At 38.5% G+C, this 24606-nt stretch overlaps 2 protein-coding genes across 2 annotated transcripts in view; both read right to left on the bottom strand.

The window, feature by feature from the left end:
• Window positions 1–24606, bottom strand: part of LOC103092052 (mucin-16-like) — a 122710-nt gene that overhangs the window by 11114 nt on the left and 86990 nt on the right. The gene's annotated exons all lie outside the window — the stretch shown is intronic.
• On the bottom strand, window positions 1952–16686 carry LOC130457899 (mucin-2-like). The gene is made up of 5 exons (XM_056820621.1): window positions 15143–16686; window positions 14947–15014; window positions 13685–13857; window positions 12922–12957; window positions 1952–3214 (listed from the first exon to the last, which is right to left on the bottom strand). The coding sequence occupies exons 1-5, from the start codon at window positions 15215–15217 to the stop codon at window positions 2409–2411; spliced, it is 1158 nt and encodes a 385-aa protein (XP_056676599.1). The 5' UTR covers window positions 15218–16686; the 3' UTR covers window positions 1952–2408.

A 24606-nucleotide genomic window follows, 5' to 3' on the forward strand; every position in this document is an offset into this window, starting at 1 on the left:
AGAGATAATGGACAAAAAGACTTGTACAAAAATATTCATAGCTGCTCTCTTTGTGGTGGCCAAAAATTGGAAAATGAGGGGATGCCCTTCAATTGGAGAATGGCTGAACAAATTGTGGTATATGTTGGTGATGGAATACTATTGTGCTAAAAGGAATAATAAAGTGAAGAAATTCCATGGAGACTGGAACAACCTCCAGGAAGTGATGCAGAGCGAAAGGAGCAGAACCAGGAAAACATTGTACACAGAGACTGATACATTGTTGTACAATCGAGGGTGATGGACTTCTCCATTAGTATCAATGCAATGTCCCTGAACAATCTGCAGGGATCTAAAAAATACTACCCACAAGCAGAGGATAAACTGTGGGAGTAAAAACACAGATGAAAAGCAACTGCTTGACTACAGGGTTGGAGGAGATAAGACTGAGGAGAGACTCTAAATGAACAGTATAATGCAAATTCCAACAACAGGGAAATGGGTTTGAGTCAAGAACACATGTGATAACCAGTGGAATCATGCGTCGGCTATGGGAGAGGGAAAGGCGGGGGGAGGGGAGGAAAAGAAAATGATCTTTGTTTCCAGTGAATAATGTATGAAAACGACCAAATAAAATAATGTTTAAAAATTTAAAAAAAATACTCACTGTTTGTGGATATGATGGCTGACTGCTTATGGTGATACCCTGTAGTGGGCAAGGGGAAAAGAAAGGAAGGAGAAGAAAGAAAGAAATTCAGAGGGAACAAGTGTTGGAGAGAAGAAGGTAAGAGCAGGGAAGGAAAAGGCAAGGAACAGTAGATGAAAGGAGGGAAGAGGAAAGAATAACAAGATATAAAAAAGAGAATAGATCAGAAAAGATGTGAAGATAAGAGTTTTGGAAAGAGAGAATTGAGAAAACAGAGAAAAAAGAGGGAGAGAAGAAAGAAGAAATATAGAATGTGATAAGTGAGGAGAGAGAGAAAAAGAGAGAGAGGAAGAGACAACACATAAATCTTTGAGTAGGGTTTCTCTCTGTGGGCAAGAGGTTAATAAAGGAATGGAGAGGAGAGAAGATAGTTTAGGGCCCATAGAGTTGAGAAAATGGTGCTTCACCACTCAAGAAGAAAGGATTAATGGCATACTTCTTGGTTGAAGGAGCCTAAGAACAATCCAGCCTCTTTTAATCTTTAGAAATGAGCCCTCCATATCTTCATAGTTTATCAACATTTTGAGGGCCAGTTCTCCTCAGAGAGAGAAATGATAAAAACAAAGAGGCTCAAAAGGAAAGAAGAATTTGGGGCAGGAGGATTGTTTTATGGAACAGGAACCCCTTCAGCTCCTGTGTTGATTCTTGGAGTAGCTAAAGTGCTCCCTTTGCTATAACACTACTTTTTGTGATCTCTGTGGTTAAAGTGGTCAAGGAAAGTTGTGAGTCTTTTTCTAAGACTTCATGTGGCTCACCATGAGCAGTTATCCCCAGGACAGCTGAACCTGCAGAGGTGACCAATTAGCCTCCAGGATGAGTGTCTGAGAACACTGGAGATTTAGAAGTGGTCAGTGTGACATGTGTGTTTCTCTTTACCACTGAACTTGGGAACTTAGGGCTAAGAAATGACTACAGGGGAAAGGGGGAGAGCATAAGTGATTTTTTGCTAAAATTTAGATTTGTGGCATCAGTCCTGGGGAGAACTGATGTCATGTTCTAGGTCATGGGGATAAACTCAGATGAGGTTATAGGAGTTGAAGAAGAGTGTGTCCTGTGCCATGTAGGGGTGGTATCTGTCCCTGTGATGGTGAGAGCCCTGGCTTGAGCTATGTTTGATAAAAGAAGGACTGTGAATGAAAACTATTGACCATGGCCATACATGAATATTATAGGAAAGGGTACAGTCTAAGGGATTATAGAGTTGGGGTGGGTCCCATATCCTCTACTTGGATCAGCCACTTAATGATTTGGTTGGAGGGGGGGGGAAATCCATCATGAACTCTGGGAAAGGGTGTTAATTTTTGCATCCCATAGAAAGAATTTTAGATAAATGTCAGATGACCTACTCTTGATTCCTTAAGCTTCAACACCTTCTGAATATTCTTGTTGGAACCTCCACATGGGTCTCTCTTTTAGTCCCTTAATATTATAGGCCTTATATGTGTTAGCTATTATTGATCTGTCCAGTGCAGGTATGAATGGATTGATAATAACTCTAGCCCTTGACATGTTCTCAATCCTATCCACAAAGTACCAGGAGGTGTCTTGTTGACAACTGCCAAATGAATTTGTCATCAGAATTATAAACAAAGGCTTATCTTCTCCATCCCTTAAAAGCTCCATCCTTATTATCTGTCTTTCCTGATCAATCTTCCCTGTATGGAAAGAAAATATCAGATCTAGGATTTGAACCCAGGTCCTCTGGCATGAATGCATGTTCTTTCTACTGTATCACACACCCTTCATGAGTCATTAAGGGATAAAGGCAAGGTTGACTTCCATGGACATGTCTATAACTGCGATGACTGTTTTCCTCTCTATATTTCACTAACATATAACCCCATGTTCCAGCAGGAAAGATAATGAAGGAAGTGTTCTTACCAGTGTCTGCAATAGTGTTCATGGTAGCCCAGGTGGATATTTTATCTTTGGGAATGAGAGGGGAAGCTGAGATGTTGGGCAAACCACTTGTGGACAGAATCTCAGCCTCAGCTCCTCGACTGATTTCCATTGTGGCTGTGGACTCAGTTAGGGCCAGCCCTTCCCTTGCAGTAGCCATGGATGTGATCTCTGAAGCAGATGTGTCCAGAGAGAGAATTGGCTTTGGATCTTCTCTACTGACACTGGAAAGACTTGTGGCTGAGGAGCTTATAGACCCTGCTGGAGGCACATTGGTCCAGGGGAAGAATGTGGTTGATGCTGTGGGGTCAACGGTAGCTGGGTAGGAAGGAACACCTTCTCCTGTCCCATCCCCAGGTAGGGTGGTTGAGATCTCTGCAATGAGCATAGATTCAGATGGGCTCATCTCCACTCCAGACCAGGCAGTTGGTGCTACCATAGTCTCTGGCAAGGCAGAGGAAGCAGGCACAGTGATTTTTTCCAAACCAGAAATACCAGACGTAGTGGTTGGGTTTGTTGTTGTTGCCAGAACAGCGTGTGTTCTTACTGCAGGGCTACAAGTTGTAGTCATTATGGTCTCTGGCTCTCTATCTGTGGTCCTTATCCTGCCCTTGCTTTCTGCACTGGGCCCTGTGACCAGAAGGGTGGATAATGGAGTTACAGCATATTTAGAACTATGGTCCATTTTCCATTAGCCTAGCAATGGAAGAGTTCATCCTTGCCACCTACACTTCATGAATGTGGAAGGAATCAATCCAATTTACCGTTAGTTGATATATTCTTTTAAGGAAGAAGTTTTGTTTTCTTTGTCAGTTGCCCTCATCAATTAGATGTTACCTTTTATCACTTTTAAGTCTTTCTATCTCTTTTGACTATCTCTCCCTCTTTCCCTACTGAGTTGAATGAAAGGGCACAATTCTGTGTAGGGGTTTCAGGAGAAAGTATATATGAGAATAAGTATTCAACCCTCCTTTGTCTATTCAGAGGAGAGTGAAGTTCAAGTGATGCCTGCTCCCCCAACTCCTTCCATATTTGTATATTCTTCTTCTAGAATACTTCAGTGATGAGAAATGAGTTCTACCTACTTATTCCTTATTGAATCACCAACATATTCCTTTTTTTCTTTCCCTTTTTCCACCCAACAGGAAATTGGAAGGGGTTAAATGGTTATAAAGTTGTTAATTTTTTATAGGGCCAAAAAGAATCCTCACACTTTTTTTATACGTGTGGAATGACTCATTTGAGCCCTCCACTATGAAATGATTAAATTTATCCAATTTTGTTAAAATGTCAGTTTTAATGCAACTTTTCTGTGAAGCCATTCCTGCTACTCTCTCAATAATTTTCTTTTATTTCTAGTGATAAAATTGCAAGTAAATTCTATCAAACCTTCAAAGAAAAATCAATCCCAATATTATATAAACTATTACCAGAAATATGTAATTCTATTGAAACTATTGTTATTACAAAGTCTTGCTACCTGCACAAGGGAAAGACAAAGGAAAGAAAAGAAAATTAAAGACTATGCATACTATCTCTGCTGATACAAAAATACTAAATAAAAAATTAGCAAAATGATTACAGTTACATGTTTAAAAGATTTTCCACTCAGGGGCAGCTGGGTAGGTCAGTGAATTGAGAACCAGTCCTAGAAATGGGAGGTAAATAGCATTTTGCAAGATGAAGAGTCAGATCTATCTATCTATCTATCTATCTATCTATCTATCTATCTATCTGTATATATACATATATATATATATATATATATATATCAGAGAAATTTTAAGGGTCTGTCCAATGAAATTGGGAGTAAAATTAGGACATCTATTATCACCATTAATGTTAGAAATAATTCTAGAAATAGAAGCTACAGTAATACTGTGAAGAGATAAGTATTTGGGGGGCTGTGATCAGTATTTGCAGATGATATGATGGCCTGCTTAAAGAACCCTACAGAATCAACTAAAATTAATTTAAGCAATTAAAATACTCAACTAAGTCATGATATATTTAAAAAAACAGAATAATCCTCAGTTTTTGTTTTTTTTCCAACAAATATCAAGCAAGAAGATATAGAAAAAGAAAACCCATTCAAAATAACTATAGAACTATAAAATAGTGTGAATCCATACATCACAAAGTAGAAGTATATGAATAAGCTGGAGCCAAGATGGTAGATTACCAACAGCTACCCAGCTGAAGTCTCCTAATATTCAAATCCTAACAATATAAAATAACACCTCCAATCAAATTTGATAGTGGCAGAGCCAGCAAAAGGTCAAAGTGAGATATGTTTCTTTCCTAAGAAAACTTAAGAAGTTAGAAGAAGAAAGATGTGACTGAGTGGGAGTGGGACAGATCTGTCTGTAACACACAGACAGTGGCAGCCTGCTGCTAAAGGGGTCAGACATTCTTTGTTTATATTCTACCTAGATTTATCTCTGGAGTTGTTGTCACCCTTGTTAGAATACAGGGTCCCTGTGAGAAAGGATTATTACATTAATTGTCATACTGGACACCTACAAGTGCATTTCTCTTATCCTTTCCCATTTTCTGCTTTATGTCCTCAGGGACCCCTTCAAGTCTTAATTAAACCTTTTCAGGGGAGGAAGTAAATCATCACTCATTTTCCATCTTCAGTGCCAGAGGATAATGAAGATTGAACAACAGACAGGGTTCAAAAGTGTAATTATTGAAGCAGGGAAGAATGAAAACATTTTTATTGAAAACCATTGGCCATTCCTGGGGGTGGAGTGAAGATGGTGGCTTAGATGCAGAGAACATTCAGATCTCTGAAATCCCTTCCTTACCGATCACAAACTGAACGCTCCTAGGGGACTGAAAATCAAATCTAACAAAAACACAGAGACAAGGAACCCTCCAGCTGGACTCAATCCAAAAGGTATGCTCCCCAAAAGCCAGAATTCAAGATCACTCAGGTTCAAGTGTGAAGGCAGAAGGACAATCCATCCCAGGACCCCTCCCCCCTACTTAGAGCACTAAGCCTCCAGCAGCAACAGGAACCTCTAGGCAGGCAAAGGGGCTTGTCTGGAGGGTGTACCTTGCAGACAGGGCTCTGCCAGGCTTACAGCATGAAACACAGGCAGTGGGGAAGGAGCTAGAGAGGGAGCACAACAGAGCTGGCAGCCTGATCACAGAGCTGGAGACTCTCCATATTGCTCCAGCCTTCCAGGAGGTTTTGGCCTCAGACCACATCCAGCCCAATGCAGCTGAACTTAATCCCATCAAAAGTCTTCAGATGTCAGGGAAGCCCAAGCTCAAACACCCCTCCTCCACAGACTGCTGGACTTTAATCCAATCAAAAACCTCCAGAGGACAGGGAAGCTCAAAATCCAACACCCCTCCCCCACAGACTGTACAGAGAGATCTTCTGTCAAAGTTCCAAGTGGGGAGACTGACAGAAAACCCCAAAACCAAAAAAATGAGAGGAGCACAAGCACAGACAAATACCGGGAATAAAGAAGGGGTAAATATGAGCAAACAACAGAAAAAGAAGAAAGAAATCACAATAGACAGCTTCTATACAGGCAATGAACAAAGAGCAAATTGAACAGAGGAGGACGGATCAGCAAATGATGAATCAGAAATCCCAGCGAATTGAATACAGTCTTTGAAAAAACTCAAAAAAATACAATTCAAAACACAATTAAGAGAGGGCTAAATACAATTGGTAAAAAAAATTAAAAAACTAAGATAAGTCATCTGGAAACAAAAAATAGTGTCTTGAAAGCCAAAATCAACCAGCTTGAAAATGAGACAAAGGAGATGAAAGATGAGGCAAAGAAGGTGAAAGATGAGGCAAAGGAGATGAGGCACAGAGGATGAAAGATGACCTCCAAAGAAAATCAGACCAGAAGGAGAAGGATGATCAAAAATCCAGGAATGAAATCCAGTCTTTAAGAACCAGAATACAACAATTAGAATTAAGTGACCTCACAAGGTAGCAGGAAACTTAAAACAAAACCAAAAAATTAGAAAATTGAGGAAAATATGAAGCATCTCATTCACAAAACAGATAATTTAGAAAATCATTCGAGGAGACAATTTAAGAATTATTGGTCCACCAGAAGACCATGACAAAAGAAAAAGCCTGGACACACTACTACAGGAAATTATTCAAGAAAATTACCCCGATATTCTAGAAAAAGAGGGAAAAGTGGAAATTGAAAGAATCCACAGATCACCTCCTGTACTCAATCCCCAACTGACAACACCCAGGAATGTTATAGCCAAATTCAAGAAGTATCAGACCAAAGGAAAAATATTACAAGCTGCCAAGAAGAAGTCATTCAGATACCATGGAACCACAGTAAGGAAAACACAGAATCTGGCTGCATCTACACTGAAGGACCGAAAGGCATAGAATATGATATTCTGGAAAGGAAGGGAACTAGGTCTATAACCAAGAATCAACTACTCAGCAAAACTGACTATATTCTTACAGGGTAAAATATGGTCATTCAACAAAATTGAAGAATCCCAAGAATTTATAAAGAAAAGACCAAACCTGAACAGAAAATTTGATGCCCAAGCACAGAACTCAAGAGAATCATCAAAAGGCAATTTAAAAAGAGGGAAAAAAGAAAAACAAAACAATAAAAAAACCCTTTTTAAAGAGACTCAATAAGTCAAAATGATATATATCGCTATAAGAAAAGAGGTCATTGGTAACTCTTAAAAACTGTTGTTATCACCTGGGAAGCTAGAAGAACTATACTTAGAGGGAACAGTGACAAACTGTAAAGAATGAAATCACAAGACATAAATAGGTATATAGATATAAATACATTACATGTGTATATATGTACACAAATAAAGCTAAAAAAGAGGTTAAATAAAAGAAATGCGAAAAGAAACAAAAGGGAATGAACTGATATGTAACAAAAAAAAACTCATGGCAGGGGAGGGGAGAACATCAATACACTGAAGGGTAAAAAGGTTGAAGATAGGAAATACTCAAGTCTCACGTGCATTGAAATTAACCTAAAGAGGGAAGAACAATCCAATCCATTGAGGCAGAGAATAGATTTGTGCCCTATAGGGGAATAGAAGGGCAACAAACCGACTGGTAGGGAGGGAAGCAGTATAAGTGTGGGAGAGGGTGGGGGGTATTTTTAAAAAGAATGCAAAGAAAACAAGGAGGGGAATAAGAAGAGAAGGGGGAAGAAAGGGAGGTAAAATAAGGGTGGGAACTAGGGGGACTGATTAAAAAGAAACATTGGTGTAGAAGGAAATAGTGAAGGAAGAAAAGGCAGGACTAGGAGTAGAAATCAAAATGCTGGGAAATACACAGCTGGTAATTATAACTCTGAATGTGAATGGAATTAAATCAACCATAAAATGCAAGCTTAGAGCAGAGTGGATTAGAATCCAAAATCCTACCATATGCTGTCTACAAGAAACACACATGAGGAAGATAGATACGCATAGGGTGAAAGTAAGAGGATGGAGCCAAATATATTGGGCATCAACTGAAAAAAAGAAGGCAGGAGTCACAATCATGATATCTGACAAAGCCAAAGTAAAAATAAATCTAGTTCAAAGAGATAGGAAAGGTAATTACATCCTGATAAAAGGCAGTAGAGATAAATGAGGAAATATCAGTACTCAACATGTCTGCACCAAATGGTATAGCATCCAAATTTCTAAAGGAGAAACTAGTGGAGCTCAAGGATGAAATAGATAGAAAAACTATTTTACTGGGAGACCTGAACCTTCCCCTATGAGAACCAAATAAATCAAACCAAAAAATAAATAAGAAAGAAGTAAGAGAATTGAATGAAATCTTAGAAAAATTAGAGTTGGTAGAAATGTGGAGAAAAATAAATAGGGACAAAAAAGAATAAACCTTCTTTTCTGCAGCACATGGTACATTCACAAAAATTGACCATGTATTATGGCATAAAAACATTGCAAACAAGTGCAAAAGAGTAGAAATAATAAATACAACCTTTTCAGATCACAATGCAATGAAAATAATAATTAGTAAGGGTACATGGAGAAGTAAATAAAAAATTGATTGGAAATTAAACAATACAATTCTCCAAAATCAAAGAACAAATCATAGAAACAATAATTTCATTGAAGAAAATGACAATGATGAGCCATCCTTTCAAAACCTATGGGATATAGCCAAGGAAGTACTCAGGGGGAAATTTATATCCTTGAGTTCATACATTAACTAATTAGGGAGGGCAGAGCTCAATGGATTGGGCATGCAAATTAAAAAACTAGAAAGTGAACAAATTAAAAATCCTCAGATGAAGACTAAATTAGAGATCCTAAAAATCAAAGGAAAAATTAATAAAATTGAAATTCAAAGAACTATTGATTTAATAAATAAGACTAGTAGCTGGTACTTTGAAAAAACAAACAAAATAGACAAAATACTGGCCAGTCTAATTAAAAAAAGGAAAGAAGAAAACCCAATTGACAATATCCAAGATGAAAAAAGAGACCTCACCTCTAATGAAGAAGAAATTAAGGCAATCATTAAAAAAGTTATGCCCAATTATATGGCAACAAATATGGCAGTCTAGGTAAAAAGGATGAATACTTACAAAAATAAAAATTGCCTAGCCTAACAGAGGAAGACATAGATTACCTAAACAACCCATTATCAGAAAAAGAAATTGAATAAGCCTTCAAAGAACTCCCTAAGAAAAAATCCCTAGGTCCAGATGGATTCACAAATAAATTCTATCAAACATTCAAAGAACAACTAATCCTATTATTATACAAACTATTTGACAGAATAAGCAAAGAAGGAGTTCTACCAAATTCATTTTATGACACAAATATGGTACTGATCCCCAAAACAGGCAGGTCAAAAACAGAGAAAGAAAACTATAGACCAATCTCCCTAATGAATATAGATGAAAAAATCTTAAATAGGATACTAGCAAAAAGACTCCAGCAAATCATTGTAATGGTGAAAATCACCTTTAAAGATTGTTATAATATTAATTTATTGTTGCCAAGGAATTTACTTATGAAATTCCTAAAATGAAACACTCAAATCAGAATGGAGTTATGGTGGTTTAATCACAATGGGACTAAGAAAAAGGAGTGGGAGAGAAGGAGAAAGGAGAAAAGGGAAAAAGTTTAACTCAACCCTCTGGCAGAGCCAGAGGGAGTTTAGGCCCAAAGGGCCAAGGTAGAGAAGAGAATCAGTCCTTGACTCACATGACCAATCTGAAGGAAAGCTGTCTGCCGGCCTCCTCTCTGCTAGAGCTCCTAGCAACAACTGCCACCTAGACCAGTCCACAGGAAGTCAGCGAATTCCTGAGGCTGTTCCCTACCTTATTTCCTGTGCCTCACAAGTGCCAATGGTGGCTCAAGCTTGGCTTAGGACAGTCCAGGTGAGCAATCAGTTATTTCTGATTTGTCATTGACTAGCACATGCCCATGTAGTGTGGGTGTGCACAATCTTGGGTGCTAGAATAAGCAAGATGGAGATTTTAAAATTCACATTATCACAAGGGTTATTCACTATGACCAGGTAAGATCCAAACCAGGAATTCAAGGATGGTTCAATATTAGGAAAACCATCCACATAATTGACCATATTAACAAGCAAACTGACAAAAATCACATGATTATCTCAATAGATGCAGAAAAAGCCTTTGATAAAACACAACATCCATTCCTATTGGAAACACTAGAAAGTATAGGAATAGAAGAGCCTTTCATAAAAATAATAAGAAGTATATATCTAAAACCATCAGCAAACATCATCTGCAATGGGGAAAAAATAGAAGCCTTCCCAATAAGATCAGGAGTGAAACAAGGATGCCCATTATCACCTCTATTATTTTAACATTGTACTAGAAGCAGTAGCAATTAGAGAAGAAAAAGAAATTGAAGGTATTAAAACTGGCAATGAGAAGACCAAGCTATCAGTCTTTGCAGATGATATGATGGTGTACTTAAAGAATCCTAGAGAATCAACCAAAAATCTGGTAACAATACTCAACAACTTTAGCAAAGTCGCAGGATACAAAAAATAAACCCGCATGAGTCATCAGCATTTCTATATATCTCCAACCCATTTCAGCAGCAAGAATTAAAAAGAGAAATTTCATTTAAAATTTCTCTAGACAATATAAAATACTTAGGAATCTATCTGCTGAGACAAACACAGGAACTATATGAACACAACTACAAAACACTCTCCACATAAGTAAAACTAGATGTAAGCAATTGGAAAAATATTGATTGTTCATAGGTGGGAAGAGCTAACATAATAAAAATGACAATCCTGCCCAAATTAGCTTACTTGTTTAGCACCATACACATTGGACTAACAAAAAAAATTTTTTACTGAATTATGAAAAACCATAACAAGGTTCATTTGGAAGAACAAAAGGTCAAGGGTATCCAGGGAAATCATGAAAAAAAAAATGCAAAGGAAGGAGGACTTGCAGTCCCAGATCTCAAACTATACTATAAAGCAGTGGTCATCAAAACACTTTGATACTGGTTTTGAGACAGAAAGGAAAATCAGTGGAATAGAGTAGGGGCAAATGACCTCAGCAAGAGAGTCTATGATAAGCCCAAAGATCCCAGTTTTGGGGACCAAAACCCACTATTTGATAAAAAACTGCTGGGAAAATTGGAAGACAGTATGGGAGAGATTAGGTTTGGATAAACATCTCACACCCTACACCAAGATAAACTGAGAATGGGTGAATGACCTGAATATAAAGAAGAAAACTAGAAGCAAGTCAGGTGAACACAGAATAGTATACTTGCCAGATCTTTGGGAAAGGAAAGACTTTAAAACCAAGCAAGAACATTAAAAAATCACGAAATATAAAATCAATAATTTTGGTTACATCAAATTAAAAAGTTTTTGTACCAACAAAATGAATGCATCCAAAATTCGAAGGGAAGCAACCAACTGTGGGAAACAATCTTCATTACAAAAACCTCTGACAAAGGTCTAATTACTCAAATTTATAAAGAGCTAAACCAATTTTACAAAAAATCAAGCCATCCTCTCCAATTGATAAATGGGCAAGGGACACGAATAGGCAATTTTCAGTTAAAGAATTCAAAAGTATTAATAAGCACATGAAAAAGTGCTCTTAATCTCTAATAATCAGAGAAATGCAAATCAAAACAACTCTGAGTTATTGCCTCACACTAGCAGATTGGCTAACATGATAGTAAAGGAAAGTAATGAATGCTGGAGGGGGTGTGGCAAAGCTGGGACATTAATGTATTGCTGGTGGAGTTGTGAATTGATCCAACATTTCTTAGGGCAATTTAGAACTAAGCCCAAAGGGTGCTAAAAGACTGTCTGCCCTTTGATCCAGCCATAGCACTGCTGGATTTGTACCCAAAGAGATAAGGAAAAAGACTTGTACAAAAATATTCATAGCTGCGAGGGGATGCCCTCCAATTGGGGAATGGCTGAACAAATTATGGTATATGTTGGTGATGGAATATTATTGTGCTAAAAGGAATAATAAAGTGGAGGAATTCCATGGGGACTGAAACAACCTCCAGGAATTGATGCAGAGTGAGAGGAGCAGAACCAGGAAAACATTGTACCCAAAGACTAATACACTGTGGTAAAATCGAATGTAATGGACTTCACAGTGATCCTAAACAACTTGGAGGAATCTATAAAAAAAAAAAAAACCACTATCCACATTCAGAGGAAACACTGTGGGAGTAAAACCACTGAAGAAAAACAACTGTTTGAATACATGGGTCAAAGGGATATGGTTGGGCGTGTAGACTCTAAATGAACATCCTAGTGCAAACAATAACATGGAAATAGGTTCTGATTAAGGACATAAGTAATACCCAATGAAATTGCAAGTCTGTTGCAGGAAGGGTGGGTGGAGGGGAGGGAGGGAAATGAAGTGAGTATTGTAACCAAAAAAAAAATTAAATTAAATTAAATAAAAAAAAAGAAAACCATTAGATAATATTACTGAATGAAGATTATACAGGAGGGGCACAAGACTCCCTGAAATGCTTGGAGATGCCTTCTGTGTACCAAAGTTAAATAGAACACAAGCTTTGGCTCTAAATATTGAATAAGAAGGGGATAGGGGTAACCTGCTTTCCAAGTCCTATTGGGTTAATTTTTACCTTTTTGAACAATTTAGATATGTTTTGAGTAGCAAAATAACCCCTATAGATATATGAATAAAGTGGCCATTTCTAACAGCATACCTTATTCTGAACCCCCAAACTCATTTTCCCCTCTGCCCTATTCCCCTCCTTCCAAAAAAAAGGCAAAATATATTTTTCATTGTAATATCCCAGAAAATAGAGAAATTAAGAAATTGAAAACTCACTGTTTGTGGAGAGGGTTGGCATCTGGGGGTTATACCCTGTAGTTGGGGAGGGGAGAAGAAAAAGAGAAGGAAGAAAGAAATTAGGAGAGAAGGAGAGATTAAGGGGAGGGAAGAGAAGAAGAAGGGAGGGAAGCAGGCAGGGAAACAGAGATGAAAGGAGGGGAGAGCCGAGGAGAACAGAACAGAATGAAAGAAAATAGGACAGAATAGAAGTGAAGACAAGAGGAGAGGGAAATAGAGAAAAGAGAAGAATAAAAAAAGAAAAAAAGATGAAGGAGAAATGATATGAGAAGGAAAAGTAATGGTTGAGGCAAGAAGAGAGAGAGGAGCAGAGAGAAAGAAAGAGAGAGAGAGAGAGAGAGAGAGAGAGAGAGAGAGAGAGAGAGAGAGAGAGAACACATAAATCTTTTGGTATCTGGGAAAACGTTGAAGCAATGGAGAGGTGTTCTGGGGCCCACATAGTTGGTAAAATGGCACTTTATTATTCAAAGCACTTCCTCAATCAAGAGGAAGGGAGATTGATGGCATACATCTTTGTTTAAGGAGCCTAAGAAAAATCGAGCCACTTATGATTTTTAGAAGTAAACCCCCACATCTCTGTATTTGTCACCACTTTGTGGGCCAGCCTCCCAGGAGGGATAGAAAAAACCATGAAGATGAAGGTGGTCTAAAAGTAAAGAAGAATTTGGGGTAGGTGGGTTGTTTTCTGGAAATGGAACCACCTAGAAAAATAAAGATGTATGTCCGAATTTGGGCTACTCACCGTCCACATAGAGGCTTTCATTATCTAGAATATAAGATCCCAACTTTGTTATTCCATTAGTCTGTAGACTCAGCTCTTGGTAAATCTTCTTTTTGTCCAAGACAGGGATGGATAAAACTTCCTGATAAGAACATATAACCTCCACTCCTGTTGCTTTCCCATTATTCATAGACCTAGAAATTGAGGATTTAGGCAAGAGATATCAAAACATGGCCCTTCCTAAAAAATCACCTGAACAAGACTAAAGTGTAGGAGTTCCTCTCTAATTTTAAAGTGTTCATGATGAACTATGCATAGTTTTCTGAGTCAATATGCAGGGGACAGGGATGTTGATGTACAATTTAGTGGCCTCTGTTTCCTTTTGAATTTGACACCAGTAGTTTAATTAACAAAATTTAGTTATTCAGAAAACACTCTTGAAAGAAGTGGCCCACTTTGAACAATGGTTTGGAGAGAATTGTAGTTTGAGAGCTGAAAATGACACTGGAAGACATCAAAACCAACCTTCTCGTTTTAAAGATGAAGAAATTGAGGCAAAGACAAGTTATGTGACTTGCTGAGGATCACACAGCTGCTAAGAGTCTCAGAGAGAACTTGAACTAAGGTCTTCCTGATTGCAAGCTCAGCACTCTGATCTGCTGCAATGAAATTGGCAGTGCTGTGTAAATTCACTCACATCTATGTTTACAAGTGTGTATGGGATCATATTATTTTCAGTAGTTTCTTTAGAGTAGTAGAAAGACCACCAGATTTAAAATCAAAGGGACTGTGTGTTCAAATTCTGGATCTGACAGTATCTATGATCTTGGAAAAGTCACTGGAATCTCCTTGGGTCTTTGTTATTTCATCTGTAAATGAAGGGAGTGGTTCATGTCCTCTATTATCTCTTTAAGCTTCCATTCTATAATCCTATGATTCTAGAGACAGTGAATGTTGATATGGTCTAATCAATTATTTTCTAAGAAGTCTGTTGGTGCCTCCTATGTTATTTCTTTCATGTGGAGTTATAAAGTTAAAGTGATTAGAGTAACAACCTTGTCTTTGGAAGACTTATGGGAAAAGAAGTTTTTCTCCACCAGGGAAAGGGTAGAAGGTGCCCACAATATTTCTAATGGCTTGTTGGTTGGGGGAGGGGTTAATCCTTTACAGCTTGGAAAAGAAGGAATTGTTATTGGGAAGAAGAAGCAGCCTGTGTGTGATCTTTGTCAAATGGGAATGTTATTGTCCCTGCTATTTGAGCTGATGGCTTTCAAGATTCTCACCTCAGCAAGGTCACACTGCATCCAGAATACTGAGAGCCAAGGCTGCTTCTTTCAAACAATACCTTGAACTGGAAACAAAAAAAGAGAAGGGAACTTCTGAGTACCTGGCTAGAGGAAGTCTGTATACCCAGGGATGAGGAAGGCAGCATGGAAGCAAGGAGGAAGAGGGGGACTGGGGGGTGGGGGGGAGTCTCACCAGGTGCTGCAGGATAAATTCAGTAGCACGGAATGTGTTGGAACGCCTTTGACTCATCGTTGTTGTGTAAAACATGTTGGTGATGGTGAAGTTGAGGGTGAAGGTCTTCAAGTTGGTGTACAGAAGGGAAAGATACCCAATTGTCTGAGCCTTACAAATGTTATTCAAATGAGAGAAAATGCTTTGTAAATCTTGAAGATCTCTTAAATGCTAGTTATTGTGGTGACAATTATCATGATTATGACCATTATTCCAGGTGGCCCTGTTCTAGTTCTTCCTCAGAGGAAAACTGAGGATACCTCTACTATACTTTTTCCTGGCAGTATTAAAAATTGTGGACTTGGGAGTCAGAAGACTTGTGTTCAAATCATGGCCCTGCCATATCCTATGTTTTTGCCTTAGTTTCCTCACATGTAAAATGAGGTTAATCCAGTTTCAAGAGTACGAACTCATTACTTGACAAAAATTGCTTGTAATACTGAAAATTAGTCCAAGAGAAACTAGGGATAGACTGATATCTTGCTTGGCATAACAAAGTAAACTCCAAATGGGTATATGAGTTAGCTACCTAAAAGGTGATATAAAGAAATGAAAGTTATCAGGAAAATTCTATCTTTCATTTTAATGGACAGAGGGACAGTTCATGTTCACATGAGGGATAGGTAGGACAGCAAGTTTAAATGGACCACGTGTTGCAAATTTAAAATTAGTTTTTTTCCTCCAAAACAAAACCAATGTAAGTAAAATGAGAAGGGAATCGGGTTACTGGAGTGAAAAAATCTTTGCTTCATATTCTTCTGATAAGGGTCTCATTTCCAATTTCCAATAATTCAAATTTATAAGAATAGAAGCCAAGGGCAGAGTCAAGATGGTGGAGAAGATACACATCCCTCATCTGATATCTATTCAAATTGTACCCAAAAACCTGATACAATGTCCTAAAATGAATTCTGGAAGAGTATATCACACAAAAAAAGACAAACAAATGATTTTCCAGCACAAAATGACTTTGAAGACCTGCAGGACAGATGATGTGTACAGAGGTGGAGGTGGAAGTAGAGCACAGTGCACTAGGGCAGACCGCATCAAGCCAAAAGGACTTGTCCACAACTGAAACAACAGGAAAGGCTTCTGGAGCATTCATCCCCAGTCAATAAGGGGGTGAGAGATCAGACAGTTGCTCAGAAGGAGATTACAAGAATCCCTTTGCTGACAATGAAGGCAATTCTCCTGTTGCATTGCTCATATTCAGAAACTGATCCCTGTCTGTGGGGGAGATCTCACGGTGGAGGAGTGCTAGCAGACAGGAGTGCTTGTAGCCCCAGGAGTGGGGGTGGGGAGCAGCACTCTCCCTGGTCACAGTTCAAAGTGGGGGGAAATGGCTGGGGTTACTCAGAAACCAGAATTTAGATCAGAAGACTATTAAAAACACCTTTGTTTGCATGATCCCACATTTAAAGAACTGAAAGAAGATAGATCCCCAGAGAGTATACTCTGAAGGCAGCTGCACAAAGAATCTGAAACTGAGAACAGTGCTCCATTCATCACAGATACATATTCCAAGTTTAACTGTCTTTTTATTTTTTAAATTTTATTTAATTAGTTAATTTAGAATATTTTCCCTGGTTACATGAATCAAGTTCTTTCCCTCACCTCCCTCACCCCCCTCCTGTAGTCAGTGCAAAATTCCACTGGGATTTACAGGTGTCCTTGATCAAAAATTTCCATATTACTGATGTTTACACTAGGGTGATAATTTAGAGTCTACATCCCCAATCATATCCCCATTGACCCATATGGTCAAGCAATTGTTTTTCTTCTGTGTTTCTATTCCCACAATTTTTCCTCAGAATGTGGATAGCATTCTTTCTCATAAATCCCTCTGAATTGTTCTCAATCATTTCATTGCTACTAATAGAGAAGTCCATAATATTTGATTGTACCACAGTGTCTCAGTCTCTGTGTACAATGTTCTCCTGGTTCTGTTCCCCTCACTCTAAATCAATCCTGAAGGTCGTGCCAGTTCACATGGAATTCCTCCAGTTCACTATTCCTTTGAGTACAATAACATTCCATCACCAACATATACCACAATTTCTTCATCCATTCCCCAATTGAAGGGAGTCCCCTCATTTTCCAATTTTTTTGCCACCACAAAGAAATCAGCTATGAATATTTTTGTACAAGACTTTCCTTATTATCTCTTTGGGGGTATTGTTAGATTTAAAATGGATGAGGTCTTAAGCTGTAGTGAGCCAAAATGGTGGAAGATATAAATTGTGATAGATATAAGAAAGGGTGAGTAAATTTGGCCACAGAAAATGTTTCACTACAGTGTCTTGGTTTTAAATCAAATATAAGGTGGTCGCCAGGGAAATATTCCCAATTATTCAAATACCCAAGTCAATTGGGTTTTATAGAGATTTTTAATTAATAATATAATGAGGAATTAGAGAAAGAGTAGGAAAGAAATAATTATGAAGGGCCTCAAGCAAATATGGCCTAAACCTGAGTCTTAAGAGAATCAGTCAGTCAGTCTTTTAACACTCACCACAAGGTCTGTCTAAACAAGGATTCTAGTGACACCAGGCCAGCTCCATCTCAGCTGACTTCACCAGAGAGCCTTCCCGCCAGAGACTGTTCCAAAGGGCCTCTCTCCAGAGCCTCCAGAGGGACAGAGTCCCCTTAGAGGAGCTCCAGCAAGACCTCCTTAGAGATTGTCCTCCAAGAGCTTCCCTTCTCCAGAGCCTCTCTCAAGAGATTCTTCCCAAGTGGTCCTCATCAGAGATCCTCCAAAAGGAATTCTCCCAAAAGGATATATCCTCAAGAGATTCTGCCTTTTCTTATATAGGGGTTTTTCTCCCATGTCACCTCCCCTAAGTCCCTACATCTTCCAATCACTGTAGATGCTTTCCAAAGGACTGCCCATCTAAATTCCTGCTAAGTCAACCAATCTCCTCAGTAAGTCTTAATCAGAAAAAATGCTGCTGTGTCGACCAATCTCCTTAGTAAGTCTGAAGTAGAGAAAACCCAGCTGAGTCAACTAATCTCATCAAGAGAAAACTTGCCTGACCCTTTTAGGTACCTAGCATCCCATTGTATCAATTCTAAAAACAGGCCTGGCTCAAAGAACTCCTTGCCTTATTATAAGCATGGGTCCAAGTACTTTCATTGTTTAGCAAGGAGTTTTCTCTCCTAAAGTAGTCTTAAGTACGGGTAGAGTAGGGGTCCTCCCATAGCAAGGAGTTTTCTCCACTAAAGCAGTCTTAAGTACGGTTGGAGTAGAGGTCCTCCCATTTCTGATCCTGGCGAGTTCTCACATCAAAATGGGGAATGTTTCACAGTAGGTAATTTGTTCCAATTAAGAATTCCCCAATGGGGAAATTTTTAACATTCACAAGTCTGAGAGATTTCAAGATTTACAGTATCAACCCAGCAGTTCTATGGCTGGATCAAAGGGCTAACTACCTCTTTTGAAATGAAAAGGAAAGGACTGGAAGTGAGCAAATAACAGAAAAAGAAACACAATACTGAAAGCTATTTTGGTAACAGAAAAAAAAAAAACCAATGCTGCTGAACCCCAAATGCCCAATAAAAACAGGGATTACTCTCAATTTCCCCAAAAATGAATTAATGGAGGAAGCTCAATAAGAGGTTTAGAAATCAAATAAGAGAAGCTACAAGAAAATTTGGGAGAAATAACGAGAGTGATACAGGAAAATCATGAAAAATAGTCAATACATTGGTAAAGGAGGTACAAAAATATTGAAGAAATTAATACCTTTAAAATCACAATAGAAAAAGTGGTAAAGAGAGGAACTCTTTTGAAAAGCAGTATTGGCTATATGGGACAAGATATACAAAAATGCACTGAAGAAGAACTTCTAGAAAGGCAAAATTGGAGCTATATAAAAAAGTGGCATAAAATCTCACTGATGAAAAGAATACTTTAGAAACTACAATTGGTCAAATGGAAAACAAATTTAAAAAGTCACTCAAAAATCATCACTTATCTTATATACTATACTGAGATAAGGTCAAAATGACTATATGATTTTGATATAGAGTGATAATATAAATTAGAAGAATACAGAGTAGTTTACTTTCCAAATGCATGGAGAAGGGAAGAATTTATGACCAAACAAGGGAGAATTATAATATGTAAAATGAATAATTTTCATTTGAATTAAAAAGTAACTGTAGAAACAAAAACAATGGAAACAAGATTAGAAGGGAACAACAAAGGGGGAGGGAGCTTAAAACAAGTTTCTCTGTTAAAAGTCTCATTTCTCAAATGTATAAGAAAACAAGTTATTCTCCAATTTGGCAAATGGTGAAAAGATATGAATGGGGAATTTTCAGATGAAGAAAATAAAGCCATCAATAATAATATAAAAACATGTTTTAAATCATTTGAGATTAGAGAAATGCAAACAATTCCACGGTATGACCTTCCACCTATATGACTGGCCAATGAAACAGTAAATGAAAGTGATACATTTTGGAGAGCATAGGCAAATTTGGGAAACTAGTGCATTGTTGATGGAGTTGTGAACTGATCCAACCATTCTGGAGAGCAATTTGGAACGAGGCCCTAAGAACTATAAAGTTGTGCATAGCCATTAATCCCATAATACCACTGCTGGTTCTGTATTCAAACAAGATTATAAAGAAGGGAAAGGACCTACTTGTACAAAAGTTTTTATAGTTGCTATGTATGTGGTGGCAAAATTTGGAAACTGAGGGAATGTTCATCAATTGGGGAATGACTGTATATGTTGGTGATGGAATATTCTTGTTCTATAAGTAATGATAAGCAGGACGATTTCAGAAAAGCTGGAAAGAACTACATGAACTGATGCTGAGTGAAATAAGCAGGAATTGAAGAATATTGTACACAGTAACAACAGTATTCTAAGATGATCGACTATGAAAGTCTTTACTCTCAGCAATGCAATAATCTGGGACAATTCTGGGCCAGCAATGCAAAATCTGGGACTTCTGACAAAGAATGCTATCCACGTCCAGAGGGAAAAAAATTGTGGGAGTCAGAAGCAGATCAAAGCATACTGACTTTTATATTAGTTCATCTACAGTTTTATTTTATAGTTTGGGTTTATTATGAGTATTGTCTTTGTAAATCTTGAAATCTCTCAGACTTGTGAATGTTAAAAATTTCCCCATTGGGGAATTCTTAATTGGAACAAATTCCCTACTGAGAAACATTCCCCATTTTGATGTGAGAACTCGCCAGGATCAGAAATGGGAGGACCTCTACTCCAACCCTACTTAAGACTGCTTTAGGGGAGAAAACTCATTGCTAAACAAAGAAAGTACTTGGATCCATGCTTATGGGTGGGGCAAGTAGTTCTTTGAGCCAGGCCTCTTTTTAGAATTGATACAATGGGATGCTAGGTACCTAAAAGGGTTGGGCAAGTTTTCTCTTGATGAGATTATTTGACTCAACTGTGTTTTCTCTACTTCAGACTTACTGAGGATCTGGGTTGACTTAGTAGGAATTTAGATTGGCAGTCCTTTGGAAAGCGTCTACAGTGATTGGTAGATGTAGGGACCTTGGGGAGGTGACATGGGAGGAAAACCCCTATATAAGAAAAAGCAGGATCTCTTGAGGAGGGATATGCTTTGGAGATATATCCTTTTGGAGAAATCCTTTTGGAGAATCTCTGATGAGGACCACTTGGGAAGAATCTCTTGAGAGAGGCTCTGGAGAAGGGAAGCTCTTGGAGGACAATCTCTAAGGAGGTCTCCCTGGAGCTCCTCTAAGGGGACTCTGTGCCTCTGGAGGCTCTGGAGAGAGGCCTATTGGAACAGTCTCTGGCTGGAAGGCCCTCTGGTGAAGTCAGCTGAGATGGAACTGGCCTGGTGTTACTAGAATCCTTGTTTAATCAGACCTTGTGGTGAGTGTTAAAAAACTGACTGATTTCTCTTTTAAGACTCAGGTCTAGGCCATATTGGCTTGAGGCCCTTCATACTTATTCCTTTCTTACTCTCTCTCTCTTTCTTTGATTACTCGTATTGTTAATTAAAATCTCTGTAAAACCCAATTGACTTGGGTATTTGAATAATTGGGAATATTTCCCTGGCGACCACCTTATATTTGATTTAAAACCCAAGACACTGTAGTGAAACATATTTCTGCAGTCAAAATTTACTCACCCTCTCTTATATCTAACACAATTTATATCTTCCACCATTTTAACTCACTACAGTTTAAAACCTCAACCATTTTAAATCTCACATCTTCCAACAGTGAATGATATGGAAGTATGTTTTCCATGATAATACTTGTACAATCCAGTTCCTATTGCTTACCATCTCCAAGAGGGAGGACAGAAGGGAAGGAAGAAGACAATTTTGGCCTCATAATCTCAGAAAACATGTATTGAAAATTGTTATTATAAGTAATTGGGAAAATACGATATCTAACCATATGTGGCCTGATTTCTCAACAGCGTTGGATGACATATTGCTTCCCTAATAAAGTTAATTTTCTATTGGAAATAGATACCTGACCTCTCCTTGTTCAGATTGACTTACTATCAAGGGCAAGAAGTAAATAAAGTGAAGAAATTCAGTCAGAGCTGAAAAAAAGGGATCCTTTAGAGATTTTATGTTACATGAGTCACTTCCCTTCCCTGAAGTTTTTTGTCCAGAAAATGGTTTGATTTGCTGCTTCCATTCCTCACCTAAGATCATCTAGAGGAATTTGTCCTCTTATTCTCATCTCCCCCACACCCAGTGCTCCAAAGATGACATTCTCCACCAGGCTGATTGGATGCCAGGAGCCACGTACAGACAATGATATCAGAAAGGGTCAGTTTTTCAATTCTGACCTCTGACCAGTTCCAGGTTCTCTTGGTTATGGGAATTCTTGGAAACAATCAGTGGCCAGAGCATTATAGGACCAGGTCACACAATCACAGATCTACTATGTAGGAACCAATGCATGAACTAGGGCAATAGGCCCCCCTGAATGAAGAACAATGCCTCAGAAAGGACCAGACTCTGAGGTAAATCTCTGATTTTGGAACTAAAAGGGTGGGACAAATGCAAGTAATTACCAAAGGTCCAAGTGAATTATTGTGCCAAGGTGAGGAAGCAGGTCATGGAAACTGATCTTAAATGGAAAGTCCTACAATTATTATTAACCCCTTTTACAGATGAACAAGTTGAGTCTCACAGAGATAAAGTGACTTGCCCAGATCTGCATCATTTGCCCCAAAGTTCCTTGTTTAAGATCAGCATCGTTTGGTCTGTCTACATTCCTGACCACTGTCTATGCTGACACCTGGTCTTCTGACCTTGGTGGCTCTCACCATAGAACTAACTAGGTGGCATAATGGACAGAGTGCTATGCCTGCAGTCAGAAAGACCTAAGTTCAAATCTAACTTTGATTCTGGGAAAGTCACTTATTCTTTGCTTGCCTCTGTTTCCCCACCTGCAAAGTGGGGCTAAATATAGCAATAGCACCAAACTGCTTGGGTTATTATGAGGACCAAATGAGATAATATTTCTGAGAAATGCTTAGTCACAGTGCCTGGCACATAGTAGGTGCTATTGTGGATGAGAGAGCTATAGTCTGCATTGCAAGGACTTGATTGGCAAGGAAACCTCATTCAGGAAGGAAATGGAACTTTGCTGGCAATGGGGGATAGGGCTATATAACCTCTAGCCAAGAAAAGCAGATGGACAGTTGGACAGGGGTTCTTTTTCTCTTCTGAACTGAAAGGAAGAAGAGCAACTTGCTGAGCTTAACCTGCTGTGATCTCTCATTTATCTAAAGAAATTAGATTAGTCATGATTCCTCAATAGTTTTGGATAGAGACTTTTTCCCTTTGGGGAAGATAAGAGACTATCCACCCAAGAAGATTTTCCATTGATATCTTCAATAGCTGTATCTCTCTATATTAAGAAATTATACCAGCCTGATTCTACAATGTCCTCAGGGACTCAGGTCCCCAGACCTGAGCTCTCAACTCCTTAAAGGAATTTAGGTTGAAATAGAATTAGGAACTTCTCAATTTTTCCTCTTCCCTAAACCTACTATTCCTAAATCTCAAAACAATAAATAGATCTTATTAATTCAGAAGAAGTGAACATCTGATTCTTCTAATGTACTAAGATAATATCCATCCAGGGACAGAAACCAGAGACTGAAGGGGATTTTCCTCTTTACCTTTCAGCTCTGGACATTGATCCAATCTCACCTTCCCTTGTGCAGCTCTGACTGGGAGAGGAAGTGGTGCTCCTATTTATCTGTTCCCTCCTTCTTTTAGACCTTTCAAGCTTCGGTTCCTGCTCCCCCTCTAGTACACTATATAAATGCTTATTTCCTTCCCCTTCCCTTTTCCATAGGCAAGCAGTTGGTAGGTATAAAAGATAGGTTTGAAGATGAATTTTTCTAATAAACTAGATCTCACCAATCTACTCATTAGATCAAAGCATTCAATTAGTTGCCATTGATGAAGTGTTTATTATGTGTCCAGCAATGTCCTAAATACTGAGGATATAAATAAAAATATAAAAACATTCTCTGCCCTTGGAGAGTTCATAGAAGGGACCTTCCCCAAAGTGGAAAGAGCCTTAGCCATTCAATATGCAGTTCTAGGGCTAAACTCTCTTCTTGACCTTGAAGAATAGCATAATAGAGTAGAAAGAACAATGACTCTGTAATCAGAGGTCCTGGGTTCAAATATCACCTCTGATGCTTTCTATATCTGTGACCTGGCATATCTTAACTTCTCTGGGTCTCAGTTTTCACATATGGAAATGAAGCGATTAAGCTAGGTGACCTTTGAGGGTAAATTCTAGTCCTATCCAATCAACTTTAGCCAATCATTTTACATCTCTGGGTCTCAGTTTCCACATACACAAAACAAGTGGCCATATATATACTTCTCGATACTTCTAAGATTCCTTCCAACTTTATGCCGATGATTGATAATATAAAAGTTCATAGCATTGGGAACCTCACTACTCATTCTGCAACTCCTATTCTCAAAGCTGCACATAGAAAGGAATGAGAAGCATGGAGGAGTTCTTATCTGTAGTGCTAGAGGAAGGTAATGGGGTCAGTGATGGCACTAGAGAAAATGGGGGAACCGAAGGAAAAAGTACAACAAACTATGAATGAAAATCAAAGACCACACACACACATGGATATTACAGGAATGAGTACAGTCTATGTGAATTAGAGGTTGTGTGGGTGTCACATCCTCTACATGGATCAGCCGCTTGGAGGAGGAATGAACTCCATTCTGACCTCTGGAGGGGGTACTGTTCATTTATCCTCACCCCCTTGGCCTTGCACAGGGCAGACTTATCATAAAAGCTTGGGTCATCTAGCTATCTACTGCTTTGCAACTCTGGGCCCATTATTGAGCCAACCATTCCACTGGCATAGAGCTTTCACTTCCCCCACCATGTCTGCTTAAAGAGTGTT

The sequence above is a fragment of the Monodelphis domestica genome, chromosome 3 (assembly GCF_027887165.1).
Source record: "Monodelphis domestica isolate mMonDom1 chromosome 3, mMonDom1.pri, whole genome shotgun sequence".
Classification (NCBI taxonomy): domain Eukaryota; kingdom Metazoa; phylum Chordata; class Mammalia; order Didelphimorphia; family Didelphidae; genus Monodelphis; species Monodelphis domestica.